Below are 20074 nucleotides of genomic sequence, written 5' to 3'. Positions count from 1 at the left end.
CCAATGGGCCACCAGCTGATGTAACCCCATTTACTGTAACTCTTTGAAACGTGGCTTGACAACCAGTTTCTCACCTAATGTATTATGGACTTGTCTAGCTGTGTCCTGCATTCTATCCAGAATAAAGAGACTGTGAGAGAAACTATTAAAATCTTTGCTAAAACCCAATTATACCACATCTACTGGCTTCTCTTGGTCAAATAGATGAGTGACCTTGTCATAAAAGGAAATTAAGTCGGTTAAGTAGGACTTTCCCATAGTGAACCTATGCTGCCTATGACTAATGACTGCACTGTCACTCAAATGTTATTTTCAGTAACTCCCAGAATAACCTTCTCCATAATTTTACCAGGCACCAAAGAGAGACTGAAAGGCCTATAATTACCAGGGTCTTCTTTTCTACCCTTCTTGAAAACTGGGACATTTACCAGCTTCCAATTGACTGGGACCTCTCCAGACTCCCCAGACCTTTGAAAAATAATGGAAAGGGACCCCACAATAAAATGGGCCAGCTCATTCGGTACCTGGAATGAATCCCATCAAGCCCAATAGATTTATGTGCATCCAGCTGCAGCAGCAGTGCAGAGTTAGCTGGGAGTTTATCATTCTCCAAGTCTTCCAGCCCATCATCAGTGTTAAAGACAGAGGTGAAGAAGGCATTAAATGTCTCCGCTTTGCCTATGTCCCTGTTTGTGAGGTAAATGACCTTATCAAGTAATGGACTGATGTTACGTCCAATCCTTCTTTTGCTGTTAATGCGTTTTAAAATGACCTTTTTGTTATCCTTCACAGTTCTGGATAGCTTGAACTCTACTTGAGCTTTGGCCACATGAATTTTCTCCCTGCAGTGACAAAGAGCATCTCTGCTGTCCTCCTGTGTCACCAATGTTCACACACTTTCCCTTTTCCCCTAAGTTCAAGAAGAAAATGCCTGTTCAGTCAAGCCAGATTCTGCCCCACTTGCTTGACTTCTGACCCTTTGGAATTTCCTGCTTCTGCACGCTTCAGAGATAGCCCTTACAAAGTGTCTGTCATTCATGAATTCCCAAGGGACCTTACTAATTAGCTGCTCTCCCCATATCCAGGGTCAAAGGTATGCAGGACTTTTTCTTCTACAGTCATCAACTTGAAACTCCATTACATTGTGGTCACTGTGACCAAGACATGAATCCCCACTTCACTCACAAATGCCTCTCTGTTTATTAGGAGGTCACCTTTCCCTAGTCAGCTCCCCTAGTACCTGCACCCAGATGTTTTCTTCAACATGCTCCAGTAATTTCCTAGACCTGTTTGTGTCCACTATATGATTTTCTCAGTTAATATCTGGGAAGTTAAAATCACCCAGAAGGACAAAAGCATTTGATCTAGATACATCCCTTATTTCCCTGTAGAACATTTCACTGATGTTGTCATCATGGCTGAGTTCTGCTTTGATGCCATCAACTGTCATCCCATATCTGGACTGCATTAACTAAGAAGCTAGGAAACAAAAGACTGTAAAATCTCTATGTTTTTTAAACACCAAGGGAATGAAACCATCATTTTCCTACCCAAATTAATACACTTCCAAGAAATGCTTTCATTTTTCTACAGTATGTGTAATGATACTGTCAAGAACGCGGTTTAGATTCACGCATATCAGTCAATTCTGATGGATGCTAATAATTGTTTTTCCAACTGTCTCTCATTTGTGTGCATTAAAATGTATTTCCCTCATGAGACTGCAAATTTCTGGGCAGTGAATTGAAGATTACAAAAAAAGGCTTGCTCTCCCTGCTCACTTCTTGTAAGTCATTTACAAGCAGACACATAGCTACAAACCACAAACTAAGGCAGACTGCTACACAGCAACTGAAGGTTTACAGATAGTTTTATAGATACAGAGAAAAGAAAAGGTTTCAGAATAAGCAAGAATCCTTATTTTAGATAAACATATGTTCCTACCTCCCAGAACTGGTGTTTGGCATAGTAGTCTCCCTGTGCAATCCATTCTTCCGGAGTTGAAGTTTTAGCAAACATGCTGTCATCTAAGTCTACAAGGGCAGGGGTGACCATTTTATGTTAGAATGGATAAACCACAGAAACCACTTATCATGTACCAAAACTAAGCATTATCTCACAATGTTCCAAGCTCTATGTTTGTGCTTACACCAGTAATGGCAACTATGAGTCAAGCGTGGTAATACTGTTGTGTGAAGCTACCAGTGAGAATGCAACAATTCCCAGAGCTTGGCTGGAGACTGGCCTGCTAAGTGGCCAAAAATGCATTAACACAGCAGAAAATCTGACTACAAATTGACCACTTTAAGCTATAAATATCTGCAGCCATCAGGGTCCATTGAGCTCTCTCCACAGTAAGTGGCTTAGCAGTGACCTGATCTCTCTTTATGTAGAAACACCTCTTAAGGTCACCCCTCGAGGCTGAGGGATCTCTTACCCAACACCAGACATCAATGGGCTGGTAAACGACATTTTTGCATGTGTGTAATATTTAATATAAGTATAGAAAGCTTATGTAAAAAGTAGAGTATTGACCACCAATCCATCCATACTTACTGAGTATTTTACATATCTGAATGTACTGGTTAGAACTCAATAAACTAATTACAAGATCAGATCTGTCTAAGGGATCACTGACTCTCCTGTGACAGCAAGAAAACCTAAAACTAGTGAATTAGCAATAAAGTTATACTTTAGCATATTCAACTGATCTTTAGAGACAAAAGAATTAAGACCCACTGAAATAAGTGGAAATTTGCAAGGGCAGTTATCAATGCATACTATTAAAAGGACCAAGGCATTTACCCTTCTTTATTACACAGCCTAAAAGCAGAAAACATGAGTTTTGAACTGTCTGACAATCTTTTAAGAAAGTTTTAGGACAACTTTACCTTTCTTTTCATCTGTTTTGACAACCTTAACAAATTTTCTTTTGATGAAATACTTAAAAGCTGGAGCCCGTTTATCACGGTCTTCATCAAAGATCCAAAGATTGACTCTGGCTCTTGTAATTGCAGTATACAATTGCTTGAGTTCTCCATTCAGCATCTGAAGCAGAACAAAAAAAATTGAATTAAATAAATGAAATGCTAGATGAGCTAAATTGTTAGAAAGAAACATACTTTGCAGCTATAAGAAAACAGAGAATTGATACAGAATGAATAACAAGTAAGAAAGTGCTTTTAAGTAAGCAAGTCTAAATATTAAATATGAGACTCCAATTACATAAATTATCCATCCAACTTCTAAGCAACTAGTACTACAAATCAGCTGCAGGAATGACAGGCTATTTTCCTTCTAATCACTTGCACATATAACTATTAATTTACCATACAATTCTGCAAATATCTGACTCACCAGATTCTAAACAACTTCCTTAATTTCAAGGTAGTGACACCAATCAGAAACCAGACTATAGGAATAATGAATATTTTCAAGCTGAATTGCTATTTGCTTTAACCACAGTTGTTCTGTAAATATACCCAAAAGTCTATGACACAGGTTTTGTTCTCTAATCAAATTACATTTGCAAACAATCTCTTATCTTTTAAAATCAGTATTATATGTATTACATTACATTATATCTATATTATAATATACAAATGTGAACAACTATGGAAGGTAAAGCAACCTTGATAAACATGGAACAGGATGAAAGGATTTAAGAAATTTCCCTACTTTAAAGATTTAAGAATTAAATTTTTCCTTCCTATTCCTAATGTTACAAAAAACTCACCTTGTACATTTCTACATTAAATGGAGTCCTCTCCTGCATACCAGTGGCATCCTTTAATGGCACCTCAATTAGCAAGTTGCTTCCCACTTGCACACCCGGATCAGGACTATAAGAAGAAATTATCTTCCATTCTTTGCTAGCCTGAAATATCAAGAGAATAAGGTTTATTTGTATGTACTAACTACTACTGCCTACATATGCACAAGGTAAGATTGCATGGTGTGACCTGTTCATCCCTACAAGGGAAGAAGGCTCAGAGGAGAAGACTGGGGGAGAAAATTATCTCAGGGAAGAATGTAAAGAATAATCAGCAATTTTCAATGAGAAAGCTGAACTTCATCTCAACACAGCCTTTGCTTGAGATACTTGTCTGTACCAGATGGTCATCAAGGCATATAAACAACCTTCCCTAAAACAGCTAGTACAGAGTTATACCTTCCTGAGCTGCCCAGGCAAAAGCAAAAGCAAAGATGTGCCTCAGCCCAACAGACTGCAGAAAATCTGTGGAGCAAAGAAAAAACAAACCTTTTAGAGTGCAACTGGCTTGAGCTGGCTACAAGCTTCATATTACTTTTCAGGGACTGGGGATGGCCACCATCATGATGGAGAAGCCAATAGGAATATATACATACAAATATACATATATACATATATATGTATATAAGTATATATGTATATATGTGTGAGTGTATATATATATATATATATATATGTGTGTGTGTGTGTGTGTGTGTATGCACAGCAAGCACTAATGGGAGTCACATCTATACTGTGATTCCAATGTATATTGCCATTGTTATATTATGCTTGCCTTGGGATTTCAGGATGCTGCTATAGCACTTTTCTAGATCCACATCATATGTAATGCTTCATATATCAAATAAGTCATTTGATATTAAACATGAAAACCTCCTTGGGTGGACTATACATTTTCAGCTAAACACCCTTACAATGATCCCTATGTGGAGGAAGTCAGGTTACCTTCACCATGAAGGAGGGTCAAGTTTTAGTCCTAGGGACAAGGATCCTCCTACAAACCCCCAATACCACAACAGGCAAACTCACTGAGAGGAGGTGTGCTGATTGCTGGGGCAGGCAGCTCCCTGCCAGCTTGGGGCAGAATGAAAGGTAAATGGTGGTGGCATAACACTCACAAGCTGCTATTTGTCATACTAAAATCTACTGTCTAAAACACATTGGAGAGATCTTGGCCTGCAGGTCAGGAAGGGCAGCCACTAAGTCTCCTTGACTCTAGAAAACTGACAAGCTCAGTGAGCTGGACCCACACATATCCCATGCTGGCGTATATTCTCATCCTCAGGGTTCCCAGAAAAGATCTGGCTGGTCATTCATGTGATGAATGTATTAAGCCTCGTGTTGAACACCAGTAACTGCTAGTGCTGGTCTCAGCCAGGGGGTGGAATGGCACCTGCCAACACCTCCTCTTGTAAGAACACTCAGAGGTGAGCAAAAAAAGCCCACTCATGGGGAAAGTCTAAAAAAGCGTGGTCAGAAAATATTGGACTCCAACACAGAGACATGTGAAGGGTGTCTATAAATATGCACAGGCACTCCTAACTGTAATTTAAGTGTGGCAGCAGATCAGTGCTGTGCACTCTCATGCCACGCAGGAAATGTCAGCTCCTGATCACACTGCTCTGCAGGCTCCTGATCCCCTGCAAAAATAATAACCTTAAAATCATGACTATATTCTAAGCGATGTTCCTTTTCCCCTTTTGGTATTGAAAATTCCATTTAATTGAAATGTGATTAAATACTGCCAAGTTTCTGGCACAACATGAAAAATACTCATAATAAGGCTCAAAAACCATTTTTACAGTTTATATATTTCTGAGCTTTCAGCAACACAAAACAAGTTAACTGTCTTCTCATGGGGGAAAAAAGCAGGAAACCTTTCCTGCAAAATGTATTTTGAAGGTAAGATTTCAAAAAATCATCAATTAAGATATTCTTAAGCCTGTCATAGATTGTAACATGATAAGCAGCCAAAGGTATCAGTTTGTTCAAGAGTTTGCTGTGTTTTGGGGGCCTGGCTTTTTTGCCTTCTAGATTTTTCACTCACATCTGCTTCCTGAAACAAGACTCTTCTTAAATCTCATTTTCAAGACAAATAAAAAGAAAACCCAACACTTTACGAAGTGCACACAGCCACACTGCTGTGTTTACAACGGTTCAGAGATTCAGCTTTTCTAAATTAGAAAACCTCAGGGTGAGCTGCTTTCTTGCCTGCTTGTTTAGCTGCTCAAATCAACTCAATTACTCATGACTCACAGAAACACGGAAGAATTGTATGAAAACAGTTCTCCAGGCCTGACACACATTAGTCTGAGCTAAAATGCTCTACACAACTCAACTCTGCTAAACTGCTTCTCTAAATCCTAATAAATGGCTTGCTGTTTTCCTGATTACAACTTGCATCACCAGAAACAAATCAACTTTGAGAAATCTACCATGACAGCCAGTATTTACCTCAAGCTCCTTCTTTCTGCCCTCATCACATAACATTCACTAACCTCTGTGAAGGGCCACCAGTAAGCTGCCCTCAGTTTTCCTGTGGTTTTCATTTGCTGAAAACCACATGAGACATTGTTTTGAGGGGCAGAGGCAGAGGACATCTGCAACAGGGCTGTTCACACTGAATGTTTAATCACAGAGTAACTCAGTCATGGGTACATGGAGTCTCTGCAGGCATGGTCAGTAAGGAATACTTTGAATACTTGCCTGGCTGGGGTCAGAGGAGTGGTCCTGGTGTGCAGCAGAAGAGTGTGTGTGTGTGTGTGTGTGTGTGTGTGTGTGGGCAACGTGGTGTGTACCCCAAGGTTCTCCCTCTCCCTTAAATTTTAACAGTAAACCCAAAGGAAAATGCAGCACTTAAGGAAACACATTCTCAATTAATAAACCTATGACCTCTCTGTTTTCTACTGTGATGAAACCACTCATCTTCAAAAAGGGAATCCTTTTCCAGCTGAACCACCAATTAGACCACAAGTAAGATGGACTTCAGAAAAAATGCAGAAAAAGGATAAGAATTAAATACCTCTGAATCTGTGAAAAAGTTGTAAAGAAGGACATCATCAAATTCCAAGCCCTTTGCTTCATAAATTGTCAGTACAAGTGCCAAACTAAGTTCCTCAGGTATCTTCTCCTTTGCAGTTTCATTTGCCACTAATACCACCTGCAAATAAAATACATTATAAAAAAACATTAGAAAGCAAAAAGGAAAAAAAAAAGTAACAGTTACATAGAGAAAGACCAACATGATGATAATGCAAAAGCCTTCTAAAAACTAGACAACATTTCACAAAGACATTTCAGCACACTCCACAAAAAAGGTCACAAAGCTGCCACTAGAAGACTGACAAATGCGTGGTATGTGCAGACAGTTTTAGATTTGGTGTAAGAAAATTTGGAGCTAGAAAGGAACAGGTCAGACAATACCTCACACAATACCTCACACCAAAAAAAGAACAGAAAGAAGCAGACGTATTAAGAAGAAACAGAAACCAACACAATAAAGGTTTCTAAGCTTGAAATGCCTAATTTATCAGTGAGACAAGGGCTTAAAAAAGAAAGTTGTGGGCAGTTCATACAAGACTATTATTTAGCAACAGAGCTGGCAGAATCTGCAGAAAGCCCAAGAAAAGCAAACCTGATGTGCTCCAAATTCTATGGGTTGTGTTTTCCTTTTGTTGCCCCTCAGCAGAATTGCCAGGTCACTAACACTGCAGGACTCCAAGACAATAGGTTTTGGCCCATCAAAGAGACCACGGTCCTGAGGAAGGCGATCAAAAGATTCCGGAAAATAATGCTGGAGCAAATCAACCACTCCAGATGCTAAACGGAGAATACCTGCACAAAGCAGAATACAGGTTTTAAATTTCATCCTGAAGTCCTTGCAAACACACTTTTAAAAGTTTCTGCTAGAAATTTGGAATCAAGAAATATGACAAAAACACTGATCAGGGAAGGCTGAAGCTGTAAGCTTCAATTTATGTATCTGCCAATTTGAGTGGATGCCATTCTTGGGCCTCTAAAGATCAGAAAACATGCTACAGTGGCTTGGCAGCATTCTCACAAAATAAAGAAAAGCAGAAGCAGCACACCAATGCTGCAAAATCTAGTGCTTTGGAGAATAGGACAATAGAAATGGGAAAGGTAATTTCTTAATTTTTCTCTCAAACACAGCCAAAGCATCCAGTAAGCATGAGAATTCAAAAAATTACAATTTTGAAAACATTCATTTTTGGTTTTCATTTTTGACAGTTGAGCTGTCAAAAAACAGAACTGATATCGGAAAAAGCTGTCCATCTGATTTTTTTGAAAAACAGGCCACATAGAGACTGGCTTTCAACTGGCCAGCAGAAAACTTATATTATTAGTGACATCTGAAGAGCCCAGGCTCCGATCATAAATTTGTTACTCTACCTGAATGGGACCTGTAGTTCTGGTACAACTGATAAATCCTTTTTGGTTTCCTAACATGCTGCTTCTTGTTCACAGAGCTCTTGCTTGCGTAATGAAACAGCGACCTGAGGTCACTGAAACGAAAAGCCACTCCTTTCATGATGCTCTGGGCAGTGTCACCGGTCAGAAACATTGCATTGGGGTCATTGATGCATTTCATCAACAGCGCTAGCTCAGCTTGCGTGAAATCCTGTATCTCATCGCCATAGAGCTCATGGATGGACCACGGCAGCTCCCTGAGCTTCGCAAGTCTTTGAGATAAATTATACAGCAAATCTTCTTCATCAAAGTAACCCCTCTGTGATCGTATCTGCTGATAAAGACAGAAGAGGGAATAGATCTCACTCCTGTCTTCCGTGAAGTTTGGCGATCTCTTTCGGCCTAGCTTTTTGTACTGCTCCTCAGTAAGCTTGCCTCCAAAGCAATTCAGTGCCTCAAAAGAGCCTTTCAGAAATGATTTGATTTCTTTCCAAACCAGTGCTGGATTGTACAAGCTTTTACCTTTTATCATTTTTGGCCATATTTCATTTGCAAATACATTGTAAGTCACAAAAGTCCAAGGATCATTTTCCTTAGAGCACGCATCTGCAGCTCCTCCATCATCACCATGCTCTGCTTCAAGATTACCTTCTTCATCCTCATCCTGCCAATTTGGTACAACCAAGTCTTCCTGAGGACTCCACCCAACAATTGCTCTTTTAAGACTTCCATCTTCATTTCTTGGAAAAAATGGGTCAGGCATGGATGCATCTAGTAACAGCAACAACTGCTTGGAGGTGACAAACAGTGGAAAATTTTCATCTTTAATGTCTTGTATCCTGTGAATGTTTGGGTCCAGAGGTTTGAAGTGACTGGTCACCTTGGAAGACTTGCTAAGTTCAATGAAATTCTTCTGAACTTCTCGGCACAGGACAGGATTTTTTGTTACGAAGATCTGGTGCAGGTGCTCCAGCCTGTTTGAAGCTTCTGCACTACACGTTTGGTCATCTTCATGGGCACCACATGAATTCATTTCTGCCCCAGCTGTGCCCACAGGAACCTTTTCATCCTCGCTGTCCTGGTTGTGCTCATCACTCACCTGCCCCTCACTTGAATTATCGCTCTCGTGTTTTGGTTCACTCTCTTCCTTCTCTGAACTAGCTTTTTCAACCTCGCTGCACTGCCTCTGCTGCCATGTCTGCCTCTCCAACAGAGGTCCATCTGCCAAGCTGGATTTTTCCCAGTATGAATAGAATTTCTTCCAAAGCCTATACAAGCAGCAAGTTGTCTTCCCTGTCCCACTTCGCCCAATTAAAATGATTGGCTCCATAGGCTTTGGATTGAGATCAATCACTGCGTACTCCAACTCCCCAACACGGAAAGGGTAATCAACAGAAGACTGCACATCATTTATAATGTTAAGTGCCATGTTAGTGCTGAAGCTGTGAAATTTCATTATATTGTATTCCAGTTCTGCTGAACTAGCTGGAGGGAAATACTCAGGCATGGTATGTTCTTTTGATTTTTCTGCCTCCATGTCTTCAATGTAACAACGCGGAACACGCTTCTGTGTTGTCACACTGTGGTTCTGACGCCCTTCGTTTATACCCTTGAGCTTTTTCCTCAAAATGCAGGATAAGCCACGGTTGTAGGAAATGCATATATTTTCTAAGGCACGGTTCAGCTTGCAGTGGTCAAGAACAATGGCCCAAATTCTAATTATTTCTGTGTAAACTCTACCTGATTTTTCTAGACGACTTTTTGTCTGTTCTGTCTCCATGATCTTTTCTGGACTCTCACTGCAACGAGGAGAAAAGTCAATGGCAAGTTCCCATAGCATTCTTGCACCTTTGCCCAGTTTGGCCTCATACAGCTGGATATCAGCTTTCAAGTGTTTCAGTGGCTTCTGGAGGCCCCTAGACCATTCCCCATTACCAAGGCGCTTAATTGTCATGATGGTTTTAGTTTTCAGATAATGAGGCACTGCTTTACTGCTCAAAGTCTTTAGCATTTCAGGAGTGCACTCTATTTCCCAAGTCATGTTATCAAACTCCTGCACATGTGCCTCAATATCCAGACTCTTCCCCTTTTCTTCCTCTAGTTCTTCCTTGTCTCCATTAGGCAGGGCCATACTTAATTCCCCTGCTCCCTTCTTTTTCTCCCAGTCATCCCCTTTTCTTTCAGGATGAGCTATGCTTCCAAAAGGTTGCAAGAAACTCCTTCCCTCTTCCGAGTTAGTCTGGGCTGAAGATGGCTTTTGCACCAGAGGATGATCCTTTTTCAGGGTGTCGCTCACTTTCAGTTGCTGAATTAAAGCTGTGATTGCCTGCACTAGACTTTCCTGCAGTGTTAAGGGGCTGTTTATTCCTTCTGTTTCCTGCTTTGCCAACTGACCCCTTTTTGTTTTCATGGAACATGGGGTTTTTAAATCATTATGCACTGCGTTGCCAGATGGTGCCTTTAATGAGAACCCAGATGAAGAACGCCCCGTGCTCTTTGACTGTGAAATCTCAGAGGCTGGAATGGGTTTAGATGCTTTAACCAACTGCCCTGCTCTGTCTTGGCGGTGCCTCTTTTTCTCCTGCGTGGCAATATTCCAGGCTTCTAGCAGTGGATCTCTCTTCTTAATTCTGTGCATCACATCTCTTCCTGATTTGTTTTTTATGTTGAAGTTAATGTCAAATTTTGCCAGTAACTCCACTATTCTCTTAGTCTGCTTTGAAAATCCTCTCTGGAAAACAATATGCATCACTGTATTTCCATTGTCATCTTGTATGTTCGGATTAAGATATGGAAAGTCAGATGGTCTTGAAGCAAAGAGGTCAAGCAGATAACTTAGGATGTTTAAACCAATGACATCTGGAAGTAAGAGAACAAACAGAAAATAAACTAACTCACTTTACAAGTCTGCATTGTATGCCAACAATTTCAATACTTTTTTTTTCCTGCTGCTAGAAAATGAAAATCAGTTGCTTTTAAAACAAAATCTACATTTCTTGTTTATAAAACATGCTCACCTGAAACAGCTCAAACTGAGCTTTCCCAAGTTTCAGGAAAAACAATACAAAGGCAGCAAAGCTTTAGAAATTCCTAGTGCTGCAATTATTCCCGTAGCATCAGTCAATTTCATTCCTTTTTTAACCTCTGGGTACAGACAGATTTGTTCATTTTCCAACATCAGCCCTGACTGCTTCCCAAGGGACACTGGTGCCCTGTCATCCAGACAAGCAGCAGCTCTACACAGTGCTCTGAAGTCATTTAGTTCACTTTAATAAGGCACCCAAAAGTAATCTGCTGCAGATAACTTTGCTTTACTAAAATAACCTGCAGGAAATCCCAATTATTTCCTGGTATTTGAGGTCCCTGGAGCAACTTCCTACAACATAAGATTAGTTACCTCCCCAGTGGGGGGGAAAAAATACATATATATTCAACAGCTTTCTAGGTTTCATCCAGATAATGGATGTGATTTAAATGAGACAATATATGTGAAATATTTATATTCTAGCTGTAAAGTAGTGGCATGCCAAAATCACTGTAATGAAATTCCACATCAAAAACTTTGCACAAAATACTTCAGAGAACATATTGTCATGGGACTTCTTAATCTTTTGATTTTAAAATGACAACTGGCATTATCTATGCTTGTAATCTCTCTAAAGCCATTCAATGAAATGTTTATGCTTTAAAAATTAATAAATTCAATATTTTAAATCATTCTAATCCTTCAGCTCAAAAGTGCATTTTTTTCCTAACTTAAAATCAAACCTGATTTAGGGGATCAATTTCACAGTTTATCCTAACTTTTTACATTTTTACATAAGCCCTACAATTCTTTCACTTACTTCTCCCCTGAGCAAAACTTTACTTGCTTTATGACTGAACAAAAACTGATAAACAGATTTCAGATGCCACTGCAGGATTTCCTCCAAAGTCTGCTGCCATTGCTCTAACTTTACCTTTGTTTCTTCCAACCCACCCAGCACTTATTTTATCCCTTTGGGGGCTGAGTGAGACGTGGTCAGACATCCTGATCCACTGTCCCTGCAATAGTAGAACGGGCAGGTAAGGAATGGGGAATATTTCCAACAGCAGAAGCCTTACCTTTTTTATTTAAACAGATGAAAACTGCAGCATGCAGAGGAGTATCTCCTTGTGTAACAGAGAGGTTTCGAGGGTCTGCGCCTTTGGTCAGCAGCAAATATGCCAGTTCAAAATAATTATTTCCGAGGCATATTTTCAGTGGTATTTCAGAGTTGGTTCCAATACCATCAGGCAGAGCTGGTGTGAAGGACAGGAAAATATCAGGCTTTAAAACTCATACACCAATCTGCTAACTGCAGAAAGCTGAACAGATGCAGTCAGATGCTGATTGTCAGGAAGGTGAGAGGGGTAGTTTTTTTTGCCAGCTTTTTATGTGTATCTGTTAAAACACTTCTTGACTAAGAAGATCTTCATCATTTCCCCTTGTCTCCCATTAAACTGAACAACCAGTCCTTCTGCTGTGATAGGAAGACATAAAGGCCAGAACATGTCTTCTCCAAGTCAGTCAGTCATTGACTGAAACAAGAGGCCTCCTTGCTCCTGTGGCCTTCAAAAGGCCTGCTCATGTGTCCGTAACTTATAGCTATTATCAAGCTATAAGATTAAATGAAATATGCCAGAGAGATCCTAGGAACAAGCTCATGCAAAACACAAAGTGTGATGATGTCTACAATAGTTAAAAAAAGAAAGACATCTGGTCATGCCTTTGAAATCAATGAAGTCCCCTATTTGTAGCACAACAGCAGACTGAACTCAAAGATTGTGGCTTACACTTTCTACCAGGACAATATTGTGGCTGAAGACAGAGAAATTGAGGCCCAAAACAAACTACAGGTCAGGAGCAATGATAGTCCTTGACCTTTTACTAACCCTAGCAGACAAATTTCATTTGATAAACATCTTCCACCCATGCAGCCTCACTAGCAACACCATGTCCCACACAGCAGATGCAGCCAATGCATTGCAATCCAACAAGCTGCTGCATTTATACAGAGCCACAAAAACCCCATGTGTTGGTATTTCTGAGACTATCTTGCTCCCAGCATGTCAAATAATATACTGCATGTCTTATAGCACATTAATATCACAGTTTTTCACCTCCTCGTTCAAGCAAACATCTTATGAGGTGCACTTGCACGTCCAGTTTTTCACACTGTTGGATAATGTTGCCAATGTCAACATCTGAAAGACTGCAGGTTTTGAAGAGTCCTCCACCTGATGGATTTTCCCCATCAGCTTTCCCTGTTAGGAGCAGCAAAACTTTTTGCCACATTTGCTTCCCCAGCAACTGTTTTATGAAGCTGTTAGCACAGGCACTGGAGATGTTGCATGAGATTTCTTCAGGGATTTCTGCAAGACAGTCAAGACAACATAACTCACTCAAAGGCTCATAATGAAATCCACCTCATTGTAAACTGATTTCAGAACAATTAACTTGTTAAATTGAAAGTAAGGAACAGCAAAATATATCTTTCCATCCTTATGCTGTCAGCCAAGTCAGTTTGAACATTTTGATACATCATGAATTTCTGTGCAAATTCCATTGGTTCTAAGTGCAAAACACAACATTAAATATAATTAAAAGCACATTGTTCCAGTCATAAAAGTTACAGAAGCACATAACAGAAGGAAAGGGAAAAGGGCAGTAAGTTTATATTAGCACCAAACACATTTTTCACAGCAATTAATTTTTGTGAAAGGGAGAACTGGGAACTCACTGCACCTTTCACAGAAGACAGCCATTTCAGTAATCGTTTAACTGCATCTTCCTTCAATACATTTTTATTATGTGCTCCGTTTTCACACCTGTAGAACTGGACAAACTGTTCCAGAACATCCTGGAGAGAATCTGTATCAGCTGTGGCACTTTCATTCTCTCCTGCAAAACATTAGAGGAACTGAAAATCCACTTCCTTGCCAGCATGTTTCAGGGCAAGACTGTAATGCATTACATCCCAGGGCTCTAAGAAATGTGTAGTGACAGATTAAAAACAGATGGCTGAAACTCTTACTGCCAATGCCAGTCCTGTGATGGATTTCTGACCCCAAAGGAAATTTGATACTTTCATCAAATACACTCTTGTTCTGGTTTTGCCTGGGATAGAGTTATTTTTCTTCTTGGTAAATGGTACAGTGCCATGCTTTGGATGTAGGACAAGGATTCTGCTGATAGCACAGTGATGTTCTGGTTGTTGCTGAGGAGTGCTCACCCTGAGACAAGCACTTCTCCCTGTCCCATGCTCCGCCAGCAAGCAGGTGCACAATAAGCTGGGAGGAAGCATGGCCAGGACAGCTAATCTGAACTGGCCAAAGAATATTCCACACCAAAGAATGTCATGTGCATTATATAAACTATGGGGAATTGGCCATGAAGGGAACATTGCTGCTTGGGGATGGGCTGAGCATCAGTTAATGGGGTGTGAGCAATTGTACAGTGCACCATGTGTGTTTCTTGAGGTTTATTCCTCTCTCTTTCTCCTTTTCATAACTATAAAAATAATAACAGGAGTGGTAGTAATTTACTTTACTTCAATTTTTAGACTGTTCTTATCTCAACCCACCATGGGAGGGAAGGGGAAGTGAGTGAGCTGCTGCTTGGTACTTAGCTGGCAGCTGAGGTCAAACCATGACTCCATTTACCATAATTCACTAGGCTGAAAACTGTAATAGCTTCTGTATGCAGGCAGGAAAATGCTGCAATTATATAATTGTTTGGAATTTTTAGAGTAGATGACTAAACCCAGTAATGTTTGCAGCGTGCACTTTTAATGAGCTTGTCTTATTCCCCAGTGCCATTTTAAAAATACAGCCAAAAAAGAATTTCTCCTCTTAAAATTAAAAAAACAAAGCCAAAAATAAAGACCACACCACAATGTTACCTACAAAACAAATACCACACAAAAATGTTGTCTACAAGTTTTAAGAGATATTCATGTAATGGGAAATAGCAGATTTTAAACAACGTTGTAAAAATTGCCCTTAAACACCAAAATCTTGGCTTGGACTTCCTAAATGCTTCAAGGAATTCAGATACATGAAGGACCAAACAAAACAGTAGCTTTATCTCTTAGGTCAAAGAGAGAGACAATGTTGTTCACCTTTTTAGAAGGAAGGACTAACCTCAGATTGTTACCTATAAAGCTGAGGTTCATTCTCCAGCCTCTCATTACACTAAGCTTAGAAAATTTGCAGGCTGTGCATCCCCCAAAAAACCTCAAAACCAAAAATCCTTAGCCACAAAAGACAGTACAACCTAAAATGCCAACCAAAGCCATAATTACCACAGAGGTACTGGTGTTAACCTCCTAATGGAGAACCACTGTGCTAAAACCTTCTTCCACAGTAAAGAAAGAAAACCTCCTTTGCCAGGAGCTGTAAGGTGCAAGCCCAATGAAACCCAGTGTTTTCCAATAAACTTATAAGCAATGCACACATGAAAACTGAGATGTAGCCTAAAGACTTTCCTTGATGCCAAGCTTGATCTGAACATCACTTGGCCAGCAGTTGCTTTCAAGCATGGACAAAATGTTCACTACTGACTAGCAGGAGACCACAGTGACAACTCACAGGGAAAGTTACATAAAACACACCCACAATAACTTATTTGAAATAAAATTATTTTCTACCTAAAGGTTATAATTTTAAAACAGGTAAAGCACACACTGCTGTAGTACCTGTCTGTTTCCCAGAGGAAGTGATTTTCTCAATCTGCTTGCTGACTTCTTTTACAGCATCAAAGTTTTTGTTCTTTTTCAAGATATCTATGACATATCTTGACCGTGCATCTGGAACAGTGGGATCAACCCCAAAATTCAGGAGCATGATCACATCTTCTGTTTGTCCTAAAGAAATACATTAAAAAAAAAAAAAAAAAATGAAAAAGAGGAAGAATAATTCACATTTTTCAGGATTTTTTGTTATGTTGTCTTTTTTATTTTTAATTACTTGGCACAATTTCTAGCATAATTTTAACTTAAAAAAAAATCTAAATTCTTCCCAGTGTCATAAGGTGACAGGGTGGAAGTCAAAGGTTGGACTTGAAGATCTCAGAGGCCTTTTCCAAACTTCATGATTCCGTGATTTTATGGTTTATAATATTTATTATATATAGCTATAAAGAAATAAACTTTGATACATATAAAAATACACATTTTCTAATAAAATATATAATACATAAAGATATAAACATTAGTAAATAAATACAGATTCAAAATATGTGTTCTGTATGTAATAAATACCGTGTGAATACTACCAAATAAACTTTAAGCATCCAAAAGTCTGGAGTTAACTTGGTTGTGATGTTTGCTTCCTGTTGCCACCTCGTGGGCAGAGTAAGGAATACAAGGGAAAAAGCCAGGGTAACATAAAATGAAATCCCACAGAAACTGAAGGAAAGCATTTAGTTTTCCTCCTCTGATAAGGCACTCTGCTATCTAGGCCTTCAATTTTCAGCTATTTAAAAGAACAGGAGAGGCCTGACAGCAAATTATAACTTAGTTAGCCAGGAATTTTGTAGTCCTTTAAAAATTTTGTAATAAACTATGTTTACTTAGCTAAGGAATGTTTGACTGTGTTACTTTAGCTGGTTTTAATTTAGACCTGTGTTGGCTGAGTGTCAGTAGAAGACCCTGAGAAATTGCCTCACTAACCTGCAGAAAGGAACTCAATGGACCCACACCCCTTAGAGAATTTAATCAATAGCTGAAGAACAGAATTCAATAAAGGATTGTTTAATGCTGTCATATAACTAGAGATTAATTAAATACCATAGAACAAGAAAGATACCTTGAGAGAGTTAAGGAGTCAAAGGCCTATGCACCCCAGAAAACTTGATTAATACACTGCAGGTGCAGTAAAGGAGCCACTTCACAGGCTTATACAGCCCAACTTAATAAGTAGTAATTGTCTAACCAGGACAGCAAATGTAATAAAGAACTATTTAGCTGGATAAAACTTAGGTTATTCATTTAAAAAAAAGATAGATGAGATGTTCTGGTGGCAATTAAGAAGAACAAAACACCTATACCATAATACAATCAATTGGGCAGGGAGTATCTATAATAAAAAGTTGGATGCTATAGTGTATATAAATGACTGAAAATTCTTACTTTTTTGAACATGTCTATGGCAAATGAATTCCCAATATGTTCCAAATTTTGACTTAAAATTGTTACTAGGAATGTTCATCTCACAGGTTTTTGCTGTTAGATTTTAAACTCCTTGTTTCAGGCCTCCAGGTGGTCTAATGTGATTTTAAGGGCACATCAAAATTTAAAAACTTTAACTTCTAGGATTCTAAAAACTGCAGCATACTTGTGATAAAACCCTAAGCAAACAAACCAGAGGGCAAAGAAAATGGTCACACATCAGGCATACAAATTTAAAAAGGAATTCTTGGAATGTTTAAACATCAGTTGCCACTACAAGTCTGCAGATACTTTCTCATTTTCTTCCTTAGCATGAAATATTTAACACCAGGGTCTGAAACTTTCCTCCATTATAGATTTTTCCATATGAAAACAAAACAAAACGCACACACACACAAAAAAAGTACTTACTGCGTTTCTGTGAATATTCACTGGAAGAGGCCACAATATGCAGCAGGGTCTGTCCATCTCTGTCCTTCTGGTTGATCCTATCCTTCAGCTCTGGCCTCCAAGTCAGCAACCAGCAGAAGAGATGGTTCTTTGCTGAAATGATAAAAAAAAAAATCCCACTTAAAGAAACAGATCTTGGAGGTTTTTCCCCCTTTGGAGTGGCAAGATGTAAATCTAAGGTTGACTCATGACTCTACTATACACAAAGAAACTGCTGCTCCACACTGAGATGGGAGAAAGAAACACTGTACCTTTTTTAAAGCTGACACATTCAGGTTACAAAAGACCCATATCAATCACACTTTTGTTTCAAAACACAGAAAAGAACAATTATATTAGGTTTCTACCACTATCAGGCATGGGTGACCAAGGAGAGCGTTTACAACATTTCTAAAAGAGTGCTTTATTGGCATGTGCAAGGTTATACCTAGATGACCTGACCTGAGCTGCTGGGTTTTAATTTTTTTTAATTTTATAAAGGTCCAGCTGTCAGTCCTCTGATAAAAGCCAGCATTGTTTTATTTTAGCTGCAGATGTCACTCACTTGCTTTAATACACAGTCTGATAACAGCATGCAGTGGATACAGCCCGATGGACTCAGCCTTGGCCCCAATGGAAATCAGCCACTTGACTAACTCTGCTACTTCCTGCAGCTTCTCACCATGACCATACAACTCAGAAGTCTGGCAGCAAAGAGAACAATTACAACACATTATTTTTACATAGACAAAAAGCATTTCTTTTTCAGTATTTTCTATATTTTCATGACAAGAATCAGTAGCACAACAACAACCAAGCCACAGCCACTGTAAAATGGAACTATTTATTTCATAAACTTACACAGAATGGCTTGGGTTGGAAGGGACCTTAAATACCATCTAGTTTGAACCCCCTGGTGTAGGCAGGGACATCTTTCACTTCACCAGGCTGCTCAGAACTCCATTCAACTTCAAACACTTCCAGGGATGGGGCATTCACAACTTCTCTGGGCAGCCTGTTCCAGCGCTTCAGCACCCTCTGAGTAAAGAATTTCTTCTCAATATCTAATCTAAACCTACTGTCTTTCAGTCTGAATCCATTCCCCCTCTTCCTATCACCATGTGCTCTTGTAAAAAGTCTCTCCCCATCTTTCTTGTGGGCTCCCTTCAGGTACTGTAAAGCCACAATTAGGTCACCACATAGCCTGTTCTCTATCAGGCTGAACAATTGCAATTCTCTCAGCCTTTCCTCACAGGAGACATGCTCCATTCCCATAATCATCTTGGTGGCCTCCTCCGGTGGCCTCAGTCCCAACAAACTGATGTCAGGAATAGTGTGGCCTTCAGGACAAGGGTGGCAATGGTCCCTCTGCACTTGGCACTGGTGAGGCCACACCACAAGTCCTGTGCTCTGTTCTGAGCCACTCACTACAGGAAAAACATTGCGGTGCTGGAGTGTGTCCAGAAAAAGGCAATGGAGCTGGTAAAAGGTTCTGGAGCACAGGTCTGATCAGGAGGGGCTGAAGGAACTGGGATTGTTTAGCCTGGAGAAAAGGAGGCTAAGGAGAGACCTCACTGCTCTCTACAGCTTTCAGAAAGGAGGCTGTAGCCAGTTGGGGGTTGGTCTCTTTCACCTCCTTCCAGGTGAAAGACAGAGGAGAAATGGCCTTAAGCTGGGTCAGCAGAGGTTCAGATCTGATATTGGGGAAAAAATTTTGACTGAAAGAGTGGTTCGGTACTGAAATAAGTTGCCCAGGGAGATGGTGGAGTTACCAACTCAGAGAGTGTTCGAGAGGCATTCTGGATGTGGCAACTGGAGTTTAGGAATGATTATAGTGCTGCTGAGTTGATTGTGAAGGTCTCTTCCAATCTCAAAACTACACAGCCTGAGCAGAAGCCAGCTGAACTTAAAAAGTATGTTCTAGCAAGCACTTAATGAACATGAAGCACAGTCTACAAGGGGTATAGCAATATAGGATGCTATGGAGGTGTACAGCAGAAGCTAAGACGGGAATTGAGACAATATGCCAGAAGGATCAGGACATGAGGAGGTGGTCGGAAACAGCGTTCAGACAAAACTTCTCCGTTTGTGCCAGTCATCTTTTTAAATAGCAGCCTTCACACATGCTTCCAACATTTACAAATAAATCTTTTTTTCTAATACTTCATGCCAAATTTTGACTGGCAAGAAATACTCTTTGAGCAGAGTTATCAAACCAAAATACAACAGATTATAGGGAGAATGCAGGAGCAGC

At 39.8% G+C, this 20074-nt stretch overlaps 1 protein-coding gene across 1 annotated transcript in view; it reads right to left on the bottom strand.

Annotated features, from left to right (window-relative positions):
• Positions 1–20074, bottom strand: part of TRANK1 (tetratricopeptide repeat and ankyrin repeat containing 1) — a 41574-nt gene that overhangs the window by 12626 nt on the left and 8874 nt on the right. Inside the window, exons 6-17 of the mRNA XM_059482255.1 lie at positions 18386–18524; positions 17803–17934; positions 15919–16086; positions 13968–14123; positions 13343–13594; positions 12305–12481; positions 8183–11059; positions 7407–7606; positions 6795–6932; positions 3737–3877; positions 2892–3048; positions 1945–2033 (exon numbers count right to left, since the gene is read on the bottom strand). Of these exons, the coding sequence (XP_059338238.1) occupies positions 1945–2033; positions 2892–3048; positions 3737–3877; positions 6795–6932; positions 7407–7606; positions 8183–11059; positions 12305–12481; positions 13343–13594; positions 13968–14123; positions 15919–16086; positions 17803–17934; positions 18386–18524 (4626 nt within the window). The remainder of the gene's footprint in view (positions 1–1944; positions 2034–2891; positions 3049–3736; positions 3878–6794; positions 6933–7406; positions 7607–8182; positions 11060–12304; positions 12482–13342; positions 13595–13967; positions 14124–15918; positions 16087–17802; positions 17935–18385; positions 18525–20074) is intronic.

The sequence above is a fragment of the Ammospiza nelsoni genome, chromosome 1 (assembly GCF_027579445.1).
Source record: "Ammospiza nelsoni isolate bAmmNel1 chromosome 1, bAmmNel1.pri, whole genome shotgun sequence".
Lineage (NCBI taxonomy): Eukaryota > Metazoa > Chordata > Aves > Passeriformes > Passerellidae > Ammospiza > Ammospiza nelsoni.
Note: the sequence above shows the minus strand (reverse complement) of the source record. Positions and strands in the feature narration are given on the sequence as shown.